We start from the raw sequence: 16,538 nt of genomic DNA on the forward strand, positions 1-16,538 counted from the left end.
TTTTAATTGGAGGCTAATTACTTTACAATACTTTATTGGTTTTGCCATACATCAACATGAATCCACCATGGGTGTACACATGTTCCCCATCCTGAACCCTGCCTCCCACCTCTCTCCCCATATCATCACTCTGGGTCATCCCAGTGGACCAGCCGCAAGCATCCTGTATCATACATTGAACCTGGACGGGTGATTCGTTTCACATATGATATTATACATGTTTCAATGCCATTCTCCCAAAACGTTCCACCCTCTCCCTCTCCCACAGAGTCCAAAAGACTGTTCTATACATCTGTGTCTCTTTTGCTGTCACGCATACAGGGTTATTGTGACTATCTTTCTAAATTCCATATATATGCATTAATATACTGTATTGGTGTTTTTCTTTCTGGCTTACTTCACTCTGTATAACAGGCTCCAGTTTCATCCACCTCATTAGAACGGATTAAAATGTATTCTTTTTAATGGCTGAGTAATACTCCATTGTGTATATGTACCACAGCTTTCTTATTCATTCATCTGCTGATGGACATCTAGGTTGCTTCCATGTCCTGGCTATTATAAACAGTGCTGCGATGAACATTGGGGTACACGTGTCTCTTTCAATTCTGGTTTCCTCGGTGTGTATGCCCAGCAGTGGGATTGCTGGGTCATAAGGCAGTTCTATTTCCAGTTTTTTAAGGAATCTCCACACTGTTCTCCATAGTGGCTGTACTAGTTTGCATTCCCACCAACAGTATAGGAGGGATCCCCTTCCTCCACACCCTCTCCAGCATTTATTACTTGTAGACTTTTGGATAGCAGCCATTCTGACTGGAGTGAAATGGTACCTCATTGTGGTTTTGATTTGCATTTCTCTGATAATGAGTGATATTGAGCATCTTTTCATGTGTTTGTTAGCCATCTGTATGTCTTCTTTGGAGAAATGTCTATTTAGTTCTTTGGCCCATTTTTTGATTGGGTCGTTTATTTTTCTGGAATTGAGCTGCAGGAGTTGCTTGTATATTTTTGAGATTAATTCGTTGTCAGTTGCTTCATTTGCTATTATTTTCTCCCATTCTGAAGGCTGTCTTTTCACCTTGCTTATAGTTTTCTTTGTTGTGCAGAAGCTTTCAATTTTAATTAGGTCCCATTTATTAATTTTTGCTTTTATTTCCAATATTCTGGGAGGTGGGTCATAGAGGATCCTGCTATGATTTATGTCGGAGAGTGTTTTGCCTATGTTCTCCTCTAGGAGTTATATAATTTCTGGTCTTATGTTTAGATCTTTAATCCATTTTGAGTTTATTTTTGTGTATGGTGTTAGAAAGTGTTCTAGTTTCATTCTTTTACAAGTGGTTGACCAGTTTTCCGAGCACCACTTGTTAAAGAGATTGTCTTTTCTCCATTGTATATTCTTGTCTCCTTTGTCAAAGATAAGGTGTCCTTAGGTGCATGGATTTATCTCTGGGCTTTCTATTTTGTCCCACTCATCTATATTTCTGTCTTTGTGCCAGTACCATACTGTCTTGATGACTGTGGCTTTGTAGTAGAGCCTGAAGTCAGGCAGGTTGATTCCTCCAGGTCCATTCTTCTTTCTCAACATTGCTTAGGCTATTCGAGATTTTTTTGTATTTCCATACAAATTGTGAAATTATTTCTTCTAGCTCTGTGAAAAATACCGTTGGTAGCTTAATAGGGATTGTGTGGAATCTATAGATTGCTTTGGGTAGTATACTCATTTTCACTGTATTGATTCTTCCGATCCATGAACATGATATATTTCTCCATCTATTATATCATCTTTGATTTCTTTCCTGAGTGTTTTATAGTTTTCTATATATAGGTCTTTTGTTTACTTAGGTTGATATATTCCTCAGTTTTTTATTCTTTTTGTTACAATGGTGAATGGAATTGTTTCCTTAATTTCTCTTTCTATTTTCTCATTTTTAGTGTATAGGAATGCAAGGGATTTTGTGTGTTGATTTTATATCCTGCAACTTGACTATAGTCATAGATTAGCTCTAGTAATTTTCTGGTAGAGCCTATAGGGTTTTCTATGTAGAGGATCATGTCATCTGCAAACAGACTTTTACTTTTTCATTTCCAATCTGGATTCCTTTTATTTCTTTTTCTGCTCATTTCTGTGGCCAAAACTTCTAAAACTATGTTGAATAGTAGTAGTCAGAGTGGGCACTCTTATCTTGTTCCTGACTTTAGGGGAAATACTTTCAATTTTTCACCATTGAGGATAATGTTTGCTGTGGGTTTGTCATATATAGCTTTTATTACGTTGAGGTATGTTCCTTCTATTCCTGCTTTCTGAACAGTTTTTATCATAACTGGATGTTGAATTTTGTCAAAGGCTTTCTCTGCATCTATTGAATTAATCATATGTGTTTTATTTTTCAATTTGTTAATGTGGTGTATTACATTGATTGATTTGCAGATATTGAAGAATCCTTGCATCCCTGGGATAAAGCCCAGTTGGTCATGATGCATGATCTTTTTAATGTGTTGTTGGATTCTGATTGCTAGTATTTTGTTAAGGATTTTTGCATCTATGTTCATCAGTGATATTGGCCTGTAGTTTTCTTTCCTTTTTTTTTTTTTTTTTGGTATGGCATCTTTTTCAGGTTTTGGTATTGGGTGATGGTGACTTCAGAGAATGAGTTTGGAAGTTTACCTTCCTCTGCAATTTTCTGGAAGAGTTTGAGTAGGATAGGTGTTAACTCTTCTCTAAATTTTTGGTAGAATTCAACTGTGAATGCATCTGGACCTGGGCTTTTGTTTGCTGGAAGATTTCTAATTACAGTTTCAATTTCTGTGCTTATGATGGGTCTGTTGAGATTTTCCATTTCTTCCTGGTTCAGTTTTGGAAAGTTGTACTTTTCTAAGAATTGGTCCATTTTTTCCAAGTTGTCCATTTTATTGGCATATAATTGCTGATAGTAGTCTCTTATGATCCTTTGTATTTCTGTGTTGTCTGTTGTGATCTCTCCATTTTCATTTCTAATTTTATTGATTTGATTTTTCTCCCTTTTCCTTGATGAGTCTGGCTAATATTTTGTCAATTTTATTTATCCTCTCAAAGAACCACTTTTGGTTTTGTTGATTTTTGCTATGGTCTCTTTTGTTTCTTTTGCATTTATTTCTGCCCTAATTTTTTTAATGTATTTATTTTAATTGGAGGCTAATTACTTTACATTGTTGTATTGGTTTTGCCATACATCAACATGAATACACCACGGGTGTACATGTGTTCCCTAACACATATATATGGAATTTAGAAAGATGGTAACAATAACCCTGTATGCAAGACAGCAAAAGAGACACAAATGTATAGAACAGTCTTTTGGACTCTGGGAGAGGGTGAGGGTAGGATGATTTGGGAGAATGGCATTGAAACATGTATAATATCATGTGCCCTAATTTTTAATATTTCTTTACTTCTACTAACCCTGGGGTTCTTCATTTCTTCCTTTTCTAGTTGTTTTAGGTGTAGAGTTAAGTTATTTATTTCACTTTTTTCTTGAGGTATGCCTGTATTTCTATGAACCTTCCCCTTATCACTGCTTTTACAGTGTCCCACAGTTTTGGGTTGTAGTGTTTTCATTTTCATTCGTTTCTATGTATGTTTTGATTTATTTTTTGATTTCTTCTGTGATTTGTTGATAATTCAGCAGCGTGTTGTTCAGCCTCCATATGTTGGAATTTTTAATAGCTTTTCTCCTGCAATTGAGATCTAATCTTACTGCTTGTGGTCAGAAAAGATGCTTGGAATGATTTCATTTTTTTTGAATTTACCAAGGCTAGATTTATGGCCCAGGATGTGATCTATCCTGGACAATGTTCTGTGTGCACTTGAGAAAAAGGTGAAATTCATTGTTTTGGGGTAAAATGTCCTGTAGATATCAATTAGGTCTAATTGATGTATTGTATCATTTAAAACTTGTGTTTCCTTGTTAATTTTCTGTTTAGTTGATCTATCCATAGGTGTAAGTGGGGTATTAAAGTCTCCCCCTATTATTGTGTCATTGTTAATTTCCCCTTTCATACTTGTTAGCATTTGTCTTACATATCACGGTGCTCCTATGTTGGGTGCATATATATTTATAATTGTTATATCTTCTTCTTGGATTGATCCTTTGATCACTGTGTAGTGTCCTTCTTTGTCTCTTTTCACAGCCTTTGTTTTAAATACTCATCTGATATGAGTATTGCTACTCCTGCTTTCTTTTGGTCTCTATTTGCATGGAATATCTTTTTCCAACCTTTCACTTTCAGTCTGTATGTGTCCCTTGTTTTGAGGTACGTATTCTTGTAGACAACATATATAGGGGTATTGTTTCTGTATCCATTCAGCCAGGCTTTGTCTTTTGGTTGGGGCATTCAACCCATTTACGTTTAAGGTAATTATTGATAAGTATGATCCTGTTGCCATTTACTTTTTTGTTTTGGGTTCTAGTTTATGCATCCTTTATGTGTTTCCTGTCTAGAGAAGATCCTTTAGCATTTGTTGGAGAACTGGTTTGGTGGTGCTGAATTCTCTTAGCTTTTGCTTGTCTGTAAAGCTTTTGATTTCTCCTTCATATTTGAAACAGATCCTTGCTGGGTACAGTAGTCTGGGCTGTAGGTTATTTTCTTTCATCACTTTAAGTGTGTCTTTCCATTCCTTCCTGGCCTGAAGAGTTTCTGTTGAATGATCAGCTGTTATCCTTATGGGAATCCCCTTGTGTGTTATTTGTTGTTTTTCCCTTGCTGCTTTTAATATTTTTCTTTGTGTTTGATCTTTGTTAATTTGATTAATATGTGTCTTGGGTGTTTTTCCTTAGGTTTTTCCTATTTGGGATTCTCTGGGTTTCTTGGACTTGGCTGATTATTTCCTTCCCCATTTTAGGGAAGTTTTCAACTATTATCTCCTAAGGTATTTTCTCATGGTCTTTCTTTTTGTCTTCTTCTTTTGAGACTCCTATGATTTGAATGTTGTAGCATTTAACATTGTCCCAGAGGTCTCTGAGATTGTCCTCATTTCTTTTAATTCATTTTTCTTTTTTCCTCTCTGATTGATTTATTTCTACCATTCTATCTTCTACTTCACTAATCCTATCTTCTGCCTCCATTATTCTACACTCTGAAAACAGAGTATTTTGATATCATTTATTGTATTATTCATTATATATTGACTCTTTTTTATTTCTCCTAGGTCCTTTTTAAACCTTTCTTGCATCTTCTCAGTCCTTGTCTCCAGGCTATTTATCTGTGAGTCCATTTTGTTTTCAAGATTTTGGATCTTTTTCACTAGCATTATTTGGAATTATCAGGTAGATTCCCTATCTCTTCCTCTTTTGTTTGGTTTAGTGGGCATTTATCCTGTTCCTTTACCTGCTGGGTATTCCTCTGTCTCTTCATCTTGTTTATATTGCTGTGTTTGGGGTGGCCTTTTTGTATTCTGGCAGTTTGTGGAGTTCTCTTTATTGTGGAGTTTCCTGGGTGTGGGTGGGGTTGTACTGGCGGCTTGTCAAGGTCTCCTGGTTAGGGAAGCTTGTGTCTGTGTTCTGGTGGGTGGAGCTGGATTTCTTCTCTCTGGAGTGCAATGAAGTGTCCAGTACTGAGTTATGAGATGTCAGTGGATTCGGAGTGACTTTGGGCAGCATGTATATTGAAGCTCAGGGCTATGTTCCTGTGTTGCTGGAGAATTTGTGTGGTATGTCTTGCTCTGGAATTTGTTGGCCCTTGGGTGGTGCTTGGTTTCAGTGTAGGTATGGAGGTGTTTGATTAGCTGCTATTGATTAATGTTCCCTGGAGTCAGGAGTTCTCTGGTGTTCTTAGGATTTGGACTTAAGCCTCCTGCTCTGGTTTTCCGTCTTATTTTTACAGTAGCCTCAAGACTTTTTCATCTATACAGCTCCATTGATAAAACATTTAGGTTAAAGATGAAACGTTTCTCCACAGTGGAGACACCCAGATAGATTCACAGAGTTACATGGAGAAGAGAAGAAGGAGGAGGGAGATAGAGGTGATCAGGATGAGATGAGGTGGAATCAAAAGAGGAGAGAGCAAGCTAGCCAGGAATCACTTCCTTATGCGCCCTCCACAGTCTGGAACACACAAAGAGATTCACAGATTTGGATAGAGAAGAGAAGGGGGAGGGAGGAGATAGAGGCGACCTGGTGGAGAAAAAGGAGAGTCCAAAGGGGGAGAGAGCGGTCAAGCCAGTTATCTTGCGGCCAAGTAAAAATGGGTACTGAAAAGTGGGTTCTTAAAAGTACAAAATTGATCATAAATACCAAAAAGCAAAGATTAAAAATCTAGAGTAGAGGTTGGATTTTCAAAAATACAATATTAAAGAAAAAGAAAAAAAAAGTCACAAAATTATAAAATATATATATATATATATATATACACATATAAAGTTTGCTTTAAAAAATAGTGTCTCTCTATTTTTTGTTGTTTTTTTTGCAAAGTAATAGTAGGTTATAAAAATGAAAATTAAAGAAGTAATAGAGGACTTAAAATTAAAAAAATTTTTTTAATTAAAGAATGATAGTAAAAATAGTAAAAATCTATCTAGGACTTTCTCTGGTGGTGTTGTGGGCAGTGTGGGGTCAGTTCATTTTCAGATAGTTCCTTGATCCAGTTTATATTTCTCAAGATCTATAGGCCCCTTCCTATGTAGTCGGTACTAACTACAGGGTTTTAATGTATTGCACCTGTCACTTCCAAGGAGGTTCCCTCTGTTTTAGCTTCTTCTGTTTGCTGGTCTCTTCAGTGTCTAATTTCCACCCTGGCACAAGGGGGCAGTGGTGGACACTTTTTTAGGCTCACTGTTTCAGTCATGCTGTGGGGAGGGAGGGACGCTGCAAACAAATAACACTGGCATATGCTCGCAGTGTCTCAGCCACACTAGGTTTGCCCCCACTCATGGCGTGTGTGCTATCCCAGTCTACACTGCTTAGGCTCTAGGTTGCTCTCCTGGGAACTGTCTGAGGCCGACCCTGGGTTGTATGCACTTCCCAGGTCTAAGCCGCTCAGGTTCAGGTACTCGGGTAGTTCTCAGAGGTGCAGACTCGGTTAGGCCTGCATTTTGTGGCCTTCCCAGGTCCGAGCAGCTCCGGTGACCAGGTGTTTGGTGAGCGTAGTCCCTGCGACTTATCACCTCCCCCGTCCCTGCAACTCGGTTTTCTGGGTATACAACTGGTGCACCTTCTCAGGCAGATATTGACTGTCCAGAATCCTAAGAAGTCTTGATTAGCAAAGAAGCCTGCTTGCATTTTGGTAGATAATGCCTCTCTGGGGCCACGATTGCCCCCTTCTGGCTCTGACTGCCCTCTCTGCCTGTCACTGGAGGGGGATGGACTGGTCTGCAGCTTGCTGGCTCTGCTCAGTCCTTTGTTCTGTGAGCAGGCCTGGCAGTGTCTCAGGTTAGGGCTGTTCTCGTGGTAGTTATCCCACAGTCTGGTTTGCTATCCCAAGTTAGTTCCCTTAGATTGCCCTCGGGCTATTCAGGCCTGGTCCTTACTCTAAGCAATGCAACCCGTGCCTCCCTGCCCAGCCCTGGCTTGCTAGTGGCGAATGTAGGTATCTACGCTGCTTCTCCACTGGGGGAGTTACCCTTGGGTACATGATCTGTAGGTTTTAATTATTTATTTATTTTTCCTCCCAGTTATGTTGCCCTCTGTCATTCCAAGGCTCGCAACAGACTTGGCAGTGAGAGTGTTTCTTGGTGTTTGGAAACTTCTCTCTTTTTTAAGACTCCCTTCCTGGCACGGAGCTCCACCCCTACATCTTTTGCCTCTCTTTTTGTCTTTTATATTATTTTCCACCTCCTTTCGAAGAAAATGGGCTGCTTTTCTGGGTGCCTGATGTCCTCTGCAGGCATTCAGAAGTTGTTTTCTGGAATTTTCTCAGCATTCAAATGTTCTTTTGATGAATTTGTTGGGGAGAAGGTGGTCTCCCCATCTTATTCCTCCACCATCTTAGGACTGCCCTACAGTATTTGTTTTTAAATCACAGTATTTATTTTTAAGTCAACTCACATACATTTGCAAATTGAAGAAGAGGACAAAGGCTGAATTTTTTACCATATTTCTAGGATACATTTCTCTCTTATCAATTTATATGTGATCAAGGAATATAAACCAGTTTCAGTGTTAACCAAAAACAAAATGTAAATCTACTGAGGAAAAATACATAAAGCCAACTAAATTTTATTTCTGCATTTAGTGTATTTTTACACATCATATCGTCTTTAGCACAGACGTTGACTACTCATTATATAGGTGATTTTTGTAGTGTTAAGTTATTCTTAAAGCATATACAAATTTTTATCAGTTGCACCTCAGTTCAGTTCAGTTCAGTCGCTCAGTCATGTCTGACTCTTTGTGACCCCATGAATCGCAGCACACCAAGCTTCCTGTCCATCAGCAACTTCGGGAGTTTACTCAAAATCATGTCCATTGAGTCACTGTTGCCATCCAGCCATCTCATCCTCTGTCGTCCCTTTCTCCTCCTGACCCCAGTCTCTTCCAGCATCAGAGTCTTATCCAGTGAGTCAACTCTTCACATGAGGTGGCCAAAGGACTGGAGTTTCAGCTTTAGCATTAGTACTTCCAGTGAACACCCAGGACTGATCTCCTTTAGAATGGACTTGTTGAATCTCCTTGCATTCCAAGGGACTCTCAAGAGTCTTCTCCAACACCACAGTTCAAAAGCATCAATTCTTTGGTGCTCAGCTTTCTTCACAGTCCAACTCTCACATCTATACATGACGATTGGAAAAACCATAGCCTTGACTAGATGGACCTTTGTTGGCAAAGTAATGTCTCTGCTTTTCAATATGCTATCTAGGTTGGTCATAACTTTCCTTCCAAGGAGTAAGCGTCTTTTAATTTCATGGCTGCAGTCACCATCTGCAGTGATTTTGGAGCCCAAAAAAGTAAAATCTGACACTGTTTCCACTGTTTCCCCATCTATTTGCCATGAAGTGATGGGACCAGATGCCATGATCTTAGTTTTCTGAATGTTGAACTTGAGGCCAACTTTTTTACTCTCCTCTTTCACTTTCATCAAGAGGCTCTTTATTTCCTCTTTACTTTCTGTCATAAGGGTGGTGTCCTCTGCATATCTGAGGTTATTGATATTTCTCCCTGCAATCTTGATTCCAGCCTGCAGCCCAGCGTTTCTCATGATGTACTCTGCATATAAGTTAAATAAGCAGGGTGACAATATACAGCCTTGATGTACTCCTTTTCCTATTTGGAACCAGTCTGTTGTTCCATGTCCAGTTCTAACTGTTGCTTCCTGACCTGCATATAGGTTCTCAAGAGGCAGGTCATGTGGTCTGGTATTCCCATCTCTTGAAGAATTTTCCACAGTTTATTGTGATCCACACAATCAAAGGCTTTGGCATAGTCAATAAAGCAGAAATAGATGTTTTTGTGGAACTCTCTTGCTTTTTCCATGATACAGAAGATGTTGGCAATTTGATCTCTGGTTCCTCTGCCTTTTCTAATACCAGCTTGAGCACCTAGATATTTGCAATTGATAGCTATGAACTGTTCAGTAGAAATGTAGTGAAGCCACATATGTAATTTTAAAATTTCTAGTAGTCATGTTAAAAAATAAAAAGAAGCAGATGAAATTAATGTTAATGATATATTTTATCTAACCTAATATATCCAAAGTATTTCATTTCAAAATTTTAAAAATTAGTGAGATTTTAAATTCTATTTTTATTCTTTGTTTTCAAATTCTGGTGTGTATGTTATACTTATAGCCCATCTGAATTTGGACTTTCCTACATTTTAAAAGTGCTTAATAGCTATATGTAGCTAGTGGCAACTGTTATTAGTAAAGTTTCAGAGTAACTGGCCTTATTTAATTTAGGGAAAAAAAATAATAGATCATGCCTTGATTACTAATTCTTACATTTATAGTTAAAAAATTTGTTTTAAAACAAAACCCCAAAGTTATCAGGATGTGTTTTATTGGACCCTGACGCTTTTAAACTGCATTTTGATTTAGAAAACATTTTAAGACAGAAAGATTTACTTGTATTTTATATCTGCTAATAATAAAACCTAATTATCTAAGGACATTAGTTAATCTGTAGGATATATTATGGAGTAACTCTTGTATCCTGGTCGTTGTAGAATAAGTAAATCAGAGATTTGGTTATCATTACCTTTTAAACATTAGAAAAATAGAAACAGGATTGTGTTCAAATCTTAGCCATAACATAAGTGTACCATGTGCTGTAGTAAAAGGAACACCTGATTGGAAGCCAAGAAAACTGAATGCTAGTTTTGATCTACTAACTAGCTTCCTCATTTTTGTCCTCTGCAAAATCTGGGAATTAAGTTTCCCTTTGGTTCCTTTCAACTCCAGAATTTCATTTGTCAGGTTTTCGTTTATAAAATGATTGAATCTACTAACTATTCATTAAATATATGTATTTTCTAGTCAGCCAGTTTGTGTGTCAGAAAGTACATTTTCCCAAGGAATAATTCCAGTGTTTCAAGCTATACACATGAACCTCTTGTGCTCTTTATAAAACAAACAAACAAACAAACAACAACAACAACAAAACTAGTTTGGGACTTCCCTGGTGTCCAGTGGTTAAGACTCTGCACTTCCATTGCAGGGCAAGTAGGTTCCATCCCTGGTTGGGAAACAAATCCCACATGCCACACAGTATGACCCAAAAATGAAAAAAGAAAAAAAACACTAAAAACAGTGATGCTAATGCTGAAATCTCTATATGCCAGTTGTACTTAGATTTTGGCTTTTCTATATTTTGTGTGCTTTATGTTTTCATCTGTCTAGTGCCTAAGGAATAATACATATTAAAATTCAATTTCATTCTTACCACTTTTAGTCAGATATTCTGGAGAAATTAACATAGAACAAAATGTTGGGGGATATTGTCAAAATATTTCACAAGGTTTTTCATGTATTCCACTTTATGGATTAAATTGCTTTAGTTCTGTCTTTGAAATGTTTATGAAAATGGTGGCATATTACTGAGCAAATGAGCTATATGAACTTTAAAGAATCTGTACATTTTAACAATTCATTAATTTTCTTTTTTTTTAACTTTTTATTTTGTATTGAGGTATAGCCAATTAGCAATGTTATAATAGTTTGAGGTGAACAGCGAAGGGACTCAGTCATACATATACATTTGTCCATTCTCTTGCAAACTACCCTCCCATCCAGGCTGCCATATAACACTGATCAGAGTTCCATGTGCTATATAGTAGGACCTTGTTGGTTATCCATTTTAAATATACTTTACCTAATAAATGTTTTTCTGTTTTAAATTAGTGATGAATGTAAGCTATTGTTCAGTTACCCATCATGCCTTACACTGCTACCCTTAAGGTGGAAAATTGTAACATTTACTGTTACCTCATGACAATTATTTTACTTAATTATAGTTCCTTGCAAGTTATTTTTCCCTTTACAATGCTTTTATTGACGTTAGTGAGTACCACTACCAGAAGCATATAAAAGATGGTTGTTTGCCTCCCGTCCATGCATTATTCCTAGACTTTGTTCCTTGAGTTATAGGAAAGTAGAAGTGGGGTAGGGGTGATAGTGGAAGTCATGTTAGCTTTATATGTCTTATTGCTGCAATAGTTTAAGCTTTGAGAACATTAACATAGCTGCTTCCATTTTTTTAAACAGTGGGGACAAAGAAGAATCAAGTAAACAAAAAAGTAGAAGAAGCAAGAGAGTAATAAAATTTTCATGGTGTCACTATATATTAAAAATAAACACAATAATAACCTGATTAATTATAATCAAGTATTATTAACATTGATTAATTTCTATCTAAATTTTATAATACTTGAAATAGGTAAAATGTTACTTATTTCAAGTTCATATACCCTTGACTAAAAAAGAATTTCTCAGTAGAAGTTCTTGTGGGTTAATTTATGGCTTCTTCCCTTGATCCTTAAAAAAAGCAGCTTGCATTTTTCCTCAATTGTGTTCCTATTACTGTATTTTGTGTACTTTATTGGAGTATTAGTACTTAATCACATTCTCCCTGGCTATAAATTCATATGAATATTTTTATTTTTCCCACTGAGGGAGCTTTAAATGTCATATTAATTTTTGCATTGCCTAGCATAGTAAATATTAATTGAATGCTCTTTTCACAAGCCATTTAATCTTTCTTCAGATATACCTTCCATTGTTAATTTACACTGTAAGATTCTTTTGTCTAACATATAAATATAAATTATTTCTTATTGTGCATGGCTGTAAATTTGAAATAAGTAGTCTGGTTTTATGTAAATACTTCTTTTCTGTTTTGAAGTTGCTTTTAAATGAAGTGTTTTGTCATGTGTTTATAAGTCATAGATTCTAGAGCTAGATGGGATCTGGTCCATCATTTTGCATATGAGTAAACAAGGATGTGTTGAATTTATCTTTTCCATAGTCATACACTGAGTGGCATAGCTGGAATTGATTTTCAGTCCAATGCTCTTTTCAGTCTACCACATATGAGGGAAGATTTCCTGAGGGAGAAAAACTTAAATGGCTTAGCTTCTGTGGATGGAATGAAGAAAAAAGAGATTTATAACCTTTAATAGTAGAAGGCTCAGAAGAAAGGTGTTATTATTCACACACTTCTGTTCTTAGAAATTAAGAAATACTTAGAAATTAAGTATACCAAAGCTTATTATTTATTCAGTTCAGTCGCTCAGTCATGTTGGACTCTTGGTGACCCCATGAATTGCAGCATGCCAGGCCTCCCTGTCCATCACCAACTCCCAGAGTTCACTCAAACTCAGTCCATCGAGTCGGTGATGCCATCCAGCTATCTCATCCTCTGTCGTCCCCTTCTCCTCCTGCCCCCAATCCCTCCCAGCATCAGAGTCTTTTCCAATGAGTCAACTTTTCGCATGAGGTGGCCAAAGTATTGGAGTTTCAGCTTTAGCATCATTCCTTCCAAAGAACACCCAGGACTGATCTCCTTTAGAATGGACTGGTTGGATCTGCTTGTAGTCCAAGGGACTCTCAAGAGTCTTCTCCAACACCACAGTTCAAGCATCAATTCTCCAGCACTCAAGTTTTCTTCACAGTCCAACTCTCACATCCATACATTACCAGTGGAAAAACCATAGCCTTTGTTGGCAAAGTAATGTCTGTGCTTTTGAATATGCTATCTAGGTTGGGCATAACTTTCCTTCCAAGGAGTAAGCATCTTTTAAATTCATGGCTGCAATCACCATCTGTTGTGATTTTGGAGTCCAAAAAAATAAAGTTTGAAGCTGTTTCCACTGTTTCCCCATCTATTTGCCATGAAGTGATGGGACCAGATGCCATGATCTTTGTTTTCTGAATGTTGAGCTTTAAGCCAACTTTTTCACTCTCCACTTTCACTTTCATCAAGAGGCTTTTTAGTTCCTCTTCACTTTCTGTCATAAGGATGGTGTCATCTGCATATCTGAGGTTGTTGATATTTCTCCCGGCAATCTTGATTCCAGCCTGTGCTTCTTGCAGCCCAGCGTTTCTCATGATATACTGTGCATATAATTTAAATAAGCAGGGTGACAATATACAACCTTGACGTACTCCTTTTCCTATTTGGAACCAGTCTGTTTTTCCATGTCCAGTTCTAACCCTGCATACAGATTTCCCAAGAGGCAGGTCAGGTGGTCTGGTATTCCCATCTCTTTCAGAATTTTCCAGTTTATTGTGATCCACACAGTAAAAGGCTTTGGCATAGTCAATAAAGCAGAAATAGATGTTTTTCTGGAACTCTCTTGCTTTTTTCAATGAGCCAGTGGATGTTGGGAATTTGATCTCTGGTTCCTCTGCCTTTTCTAAAACCAGCTTGAATATCTGGAAGTTCACGGTTCACGTATTGCTGAAGGCTGGGTTGGAGAATTTTGAGCATTACTTTAGTAGTGTGTGAGATGAGTGCAATTGTGTGGTACTTTGAGCATTCTTAGGCATTGCCTTTCTTTGGGATTGGAATGAAAACTGACCTTTTCCAGTCCTGTGGCCACTGCTGATTTTTCCAAATTTGCTTGCATATTGAGTGCAGCACTTTCATAGCATCATCTTTCAGAATTTGAAATAGCTCAACTGGAATTCCATCACCTCCACTAGCTTTGTTCATAGTGATGCTTTCTAAGGCCCACTTGACTTCACATTCCAGGATGTCTGGCTCTAGGTAAGTGATCACACCATCGTGATTATCTGTGTCATGAAGATATTTTTTGTACAGTTTTTCTATTTATTCTTACTACCTCTTCTTTATATCTTCTGCTTCTATAAGGTCCATACCATTTCTGTCCTTTATTGAGCCCATCTGTGCATGATATATTCCCTTGGTATCTCTAATTTTCTTGAAGAAATCTCTTGTCTTTCCCATTCTGCTGTTTTCCTCTATTTCTTTGCATTGATCTCTGAGGAAGGCTTTCTTATCTCTTTTTGCTATTGTTTGGAACTCTGCATTCAGATGCTTATATCTTTCCTTTTCTCCTTTGCTTTTCACTTCCCTTCTTTTCACAGCTATTTGTAAGGCCTCCCCAGACAGCCATTTTGCTTTTTTACATTTCTTTTCCATGGGGATAGTCTTGATCCCTGTCTCCTGTACAATGTCACGAACCTCCATCCATAGTTCATCAGGCACTCCACCTATCAGATCTAGTCCCTTAAATCTATTTCTCACTTCCACTGTATAATCATAAGGGATTTGAATTAGGTCATACCTGAATGGTCTAGTGGTTTTCCCTACTTTCCTCAATTTAAGTCTGAATTTGGCAATAACAAGTTCATGATCTGAGTCGCAGTCAGCTCCAGCGCCTTGTCTTGTTTTTGTTGACTGTATAGTATAGAGCTTCTCCACCTTAGGCTGCAAAGAATATAATCAATCTGATTTTGGTATTGACCATCTGGTGATTTCCATGTGTAGAGTCGTCTCTTGTGTTTTTGGAAGTGGGTGTTTGCTATGACCAGTGTGTTCTGTTGGCAAAACTCTATTAGCCTTTGCCCTGCTTCATTCCGTATTACAAGACCAAATTTGACTGTTACTCCAGGTGTGTCTTGACTTCCTACTTTTGCATTCCAGTCCCCTATAATGAAAAGGACATCTTTTTTGGGTGTTATTTCTAAAAGGTCTTGTAGGTCTTCATAGAACTGTTCAACTTCAGCTTCTTCAGTGTTACTAGTTGGGGCATAGATTTGGATTACTGTGATATTGAATGTTTTGCCTTGGAAACGAACAGAGATCATTCTGTTCATTTTTGAGATTGCATCCAAGTACTGCATTTTGGACTCTTTTGTTGACCATGATGGCTACTCCATTTCTTCTACTTAATCTATATTGCATAGCAGCTTTGCAGTTAAAACACTATATTGAAATATAAGACTGGACACTACAAAACTCCTAGAGGAAAACCTAGGCAGAACACTCTTTGACATAAATTCCAAGAAAATCTTTTTTTGATCTACCTCCCAGAGTAATGAATATAAAAAGAAATAAATGGAATCTAATTAAACTTAAAAGCTTTTACACAGCAAAGGAAACCATAAGCAAAAAAAAGACCACCTTCAGGAGGGGAGAAAATGTTTGCAAACAAAGCAACTGATAAGGGATTAATCTCCAACATATACAAACAGCTAATGCAGCTAAACATCAAAAAATCAATCAGTATTAAAAAAAAATCAAAATGTGAAAGATAAGTCAATAAGTAAACATTTCTCTGAAAAAGACATACAGATGATCAAAAAGCACATGGAAAGATACTCAGCATCACTAATTATTAGAGAAATACAAATCAAAACTCTAATGGTATCACCTCACACCAAGTCAGAATGACCATCATCAAAAAATCTACAAGCAATAGTACTAGAGAGGGTGTGGAGAAAAGGGAATCCTCTTACAGTGTTGGTGGGAATGTAAATTGGTACATCCAGCATAGAGAATGGTATGGAGGTTTCTTTAAAAACTAAAAATGGGACTGCTATATCATCCAGCAATCCCATTCCAGGGAATATACCCAGAGAAAACTGTAACTCGAAAAAATAGATGCACCCCAGTGTTCATTGCAGCACTATAATAGGTAGGTCATGGAGGCAACCTAAATGTCCATCAACAAAGGAGTTGATAAAGAAGCTATATGGTACATATATACAATGGAATATTGCTCAGCCATAAAAAAGAACAAAATGGTTCCATATGAAGCAACATGAATATACCTAGAGATTGTCATACCGAGTGAAGTCAGACAGAGAAAGACAAACATCATATGATATTGCTTCAATGTGGAATCTTTAAAAAGGAACACAGATGGATTTATTTGCAAAACAGAAATAGAGTCACAGATGTAGAAAACAAACTTACAGTTACCAGAGGATAAGGAGGGGAGGGGTAAACTGGGAGATTGGAGTTGGCATATATACATTACTATATATAAAATAGATAACTAATAAGAGCCTGCTATATAGCACAGGGAACTCTACTCAATACTCTGTAATGTCCTATATAGGAAAGGCATCTTTAAAAAAAGAGTGGATATATGTATATGTGTAAA

The 16,538-nt window shown here is 37.2% G+C and overlaps 1 protein-coding gene across 25 annotated transcripts in view; it reads left to right on the top strand.

Annotated features, from left to right (window-relative positions):
* The window catches only part of RPS6KA6 (ribosomal protein S6 kinase A6), a 388,962-nt gene that overhangs the window by 327,018 nt on the left and 45,406 nt on the right, over positions 1-16,538 (top strand). The window contains exon 23 of one of the 25 annotated variants that reach the window (XM_070784471.1): positions 11,671-12,244. The exons of the other annotated variants lie outside the window; for them this stretch is intronic. Coding sequence (XP_070640572.1) covers positions 11,671-11,694 — 24 coding nt within the window. The 3' untranslated portion in view covers positions 11,695-12,244. Of the gene's footprint in view, positions 1-11,670; positions 12,245-16,538 lie in introns of those variants that run through there. 25 annotated transcript variants of the gene reach the window in all.

Source organism: Bos indicus, chromosome X (assembly GCF_029378745.1).
Source record: "Bos indicus isolate NIAB-ARS_2022 breed Sahiwal x Tharparkar chromosome X, NIAB-ARS_B.indTharparkar_mat_pri_1.0, whole genome shotgun sequence".
Taxonomy (NCBI): Eukaryota; Metazoa; Chordata; class Mammalia; order Artiodactyla; family Bovidae; genus Bos; species Bos indicus.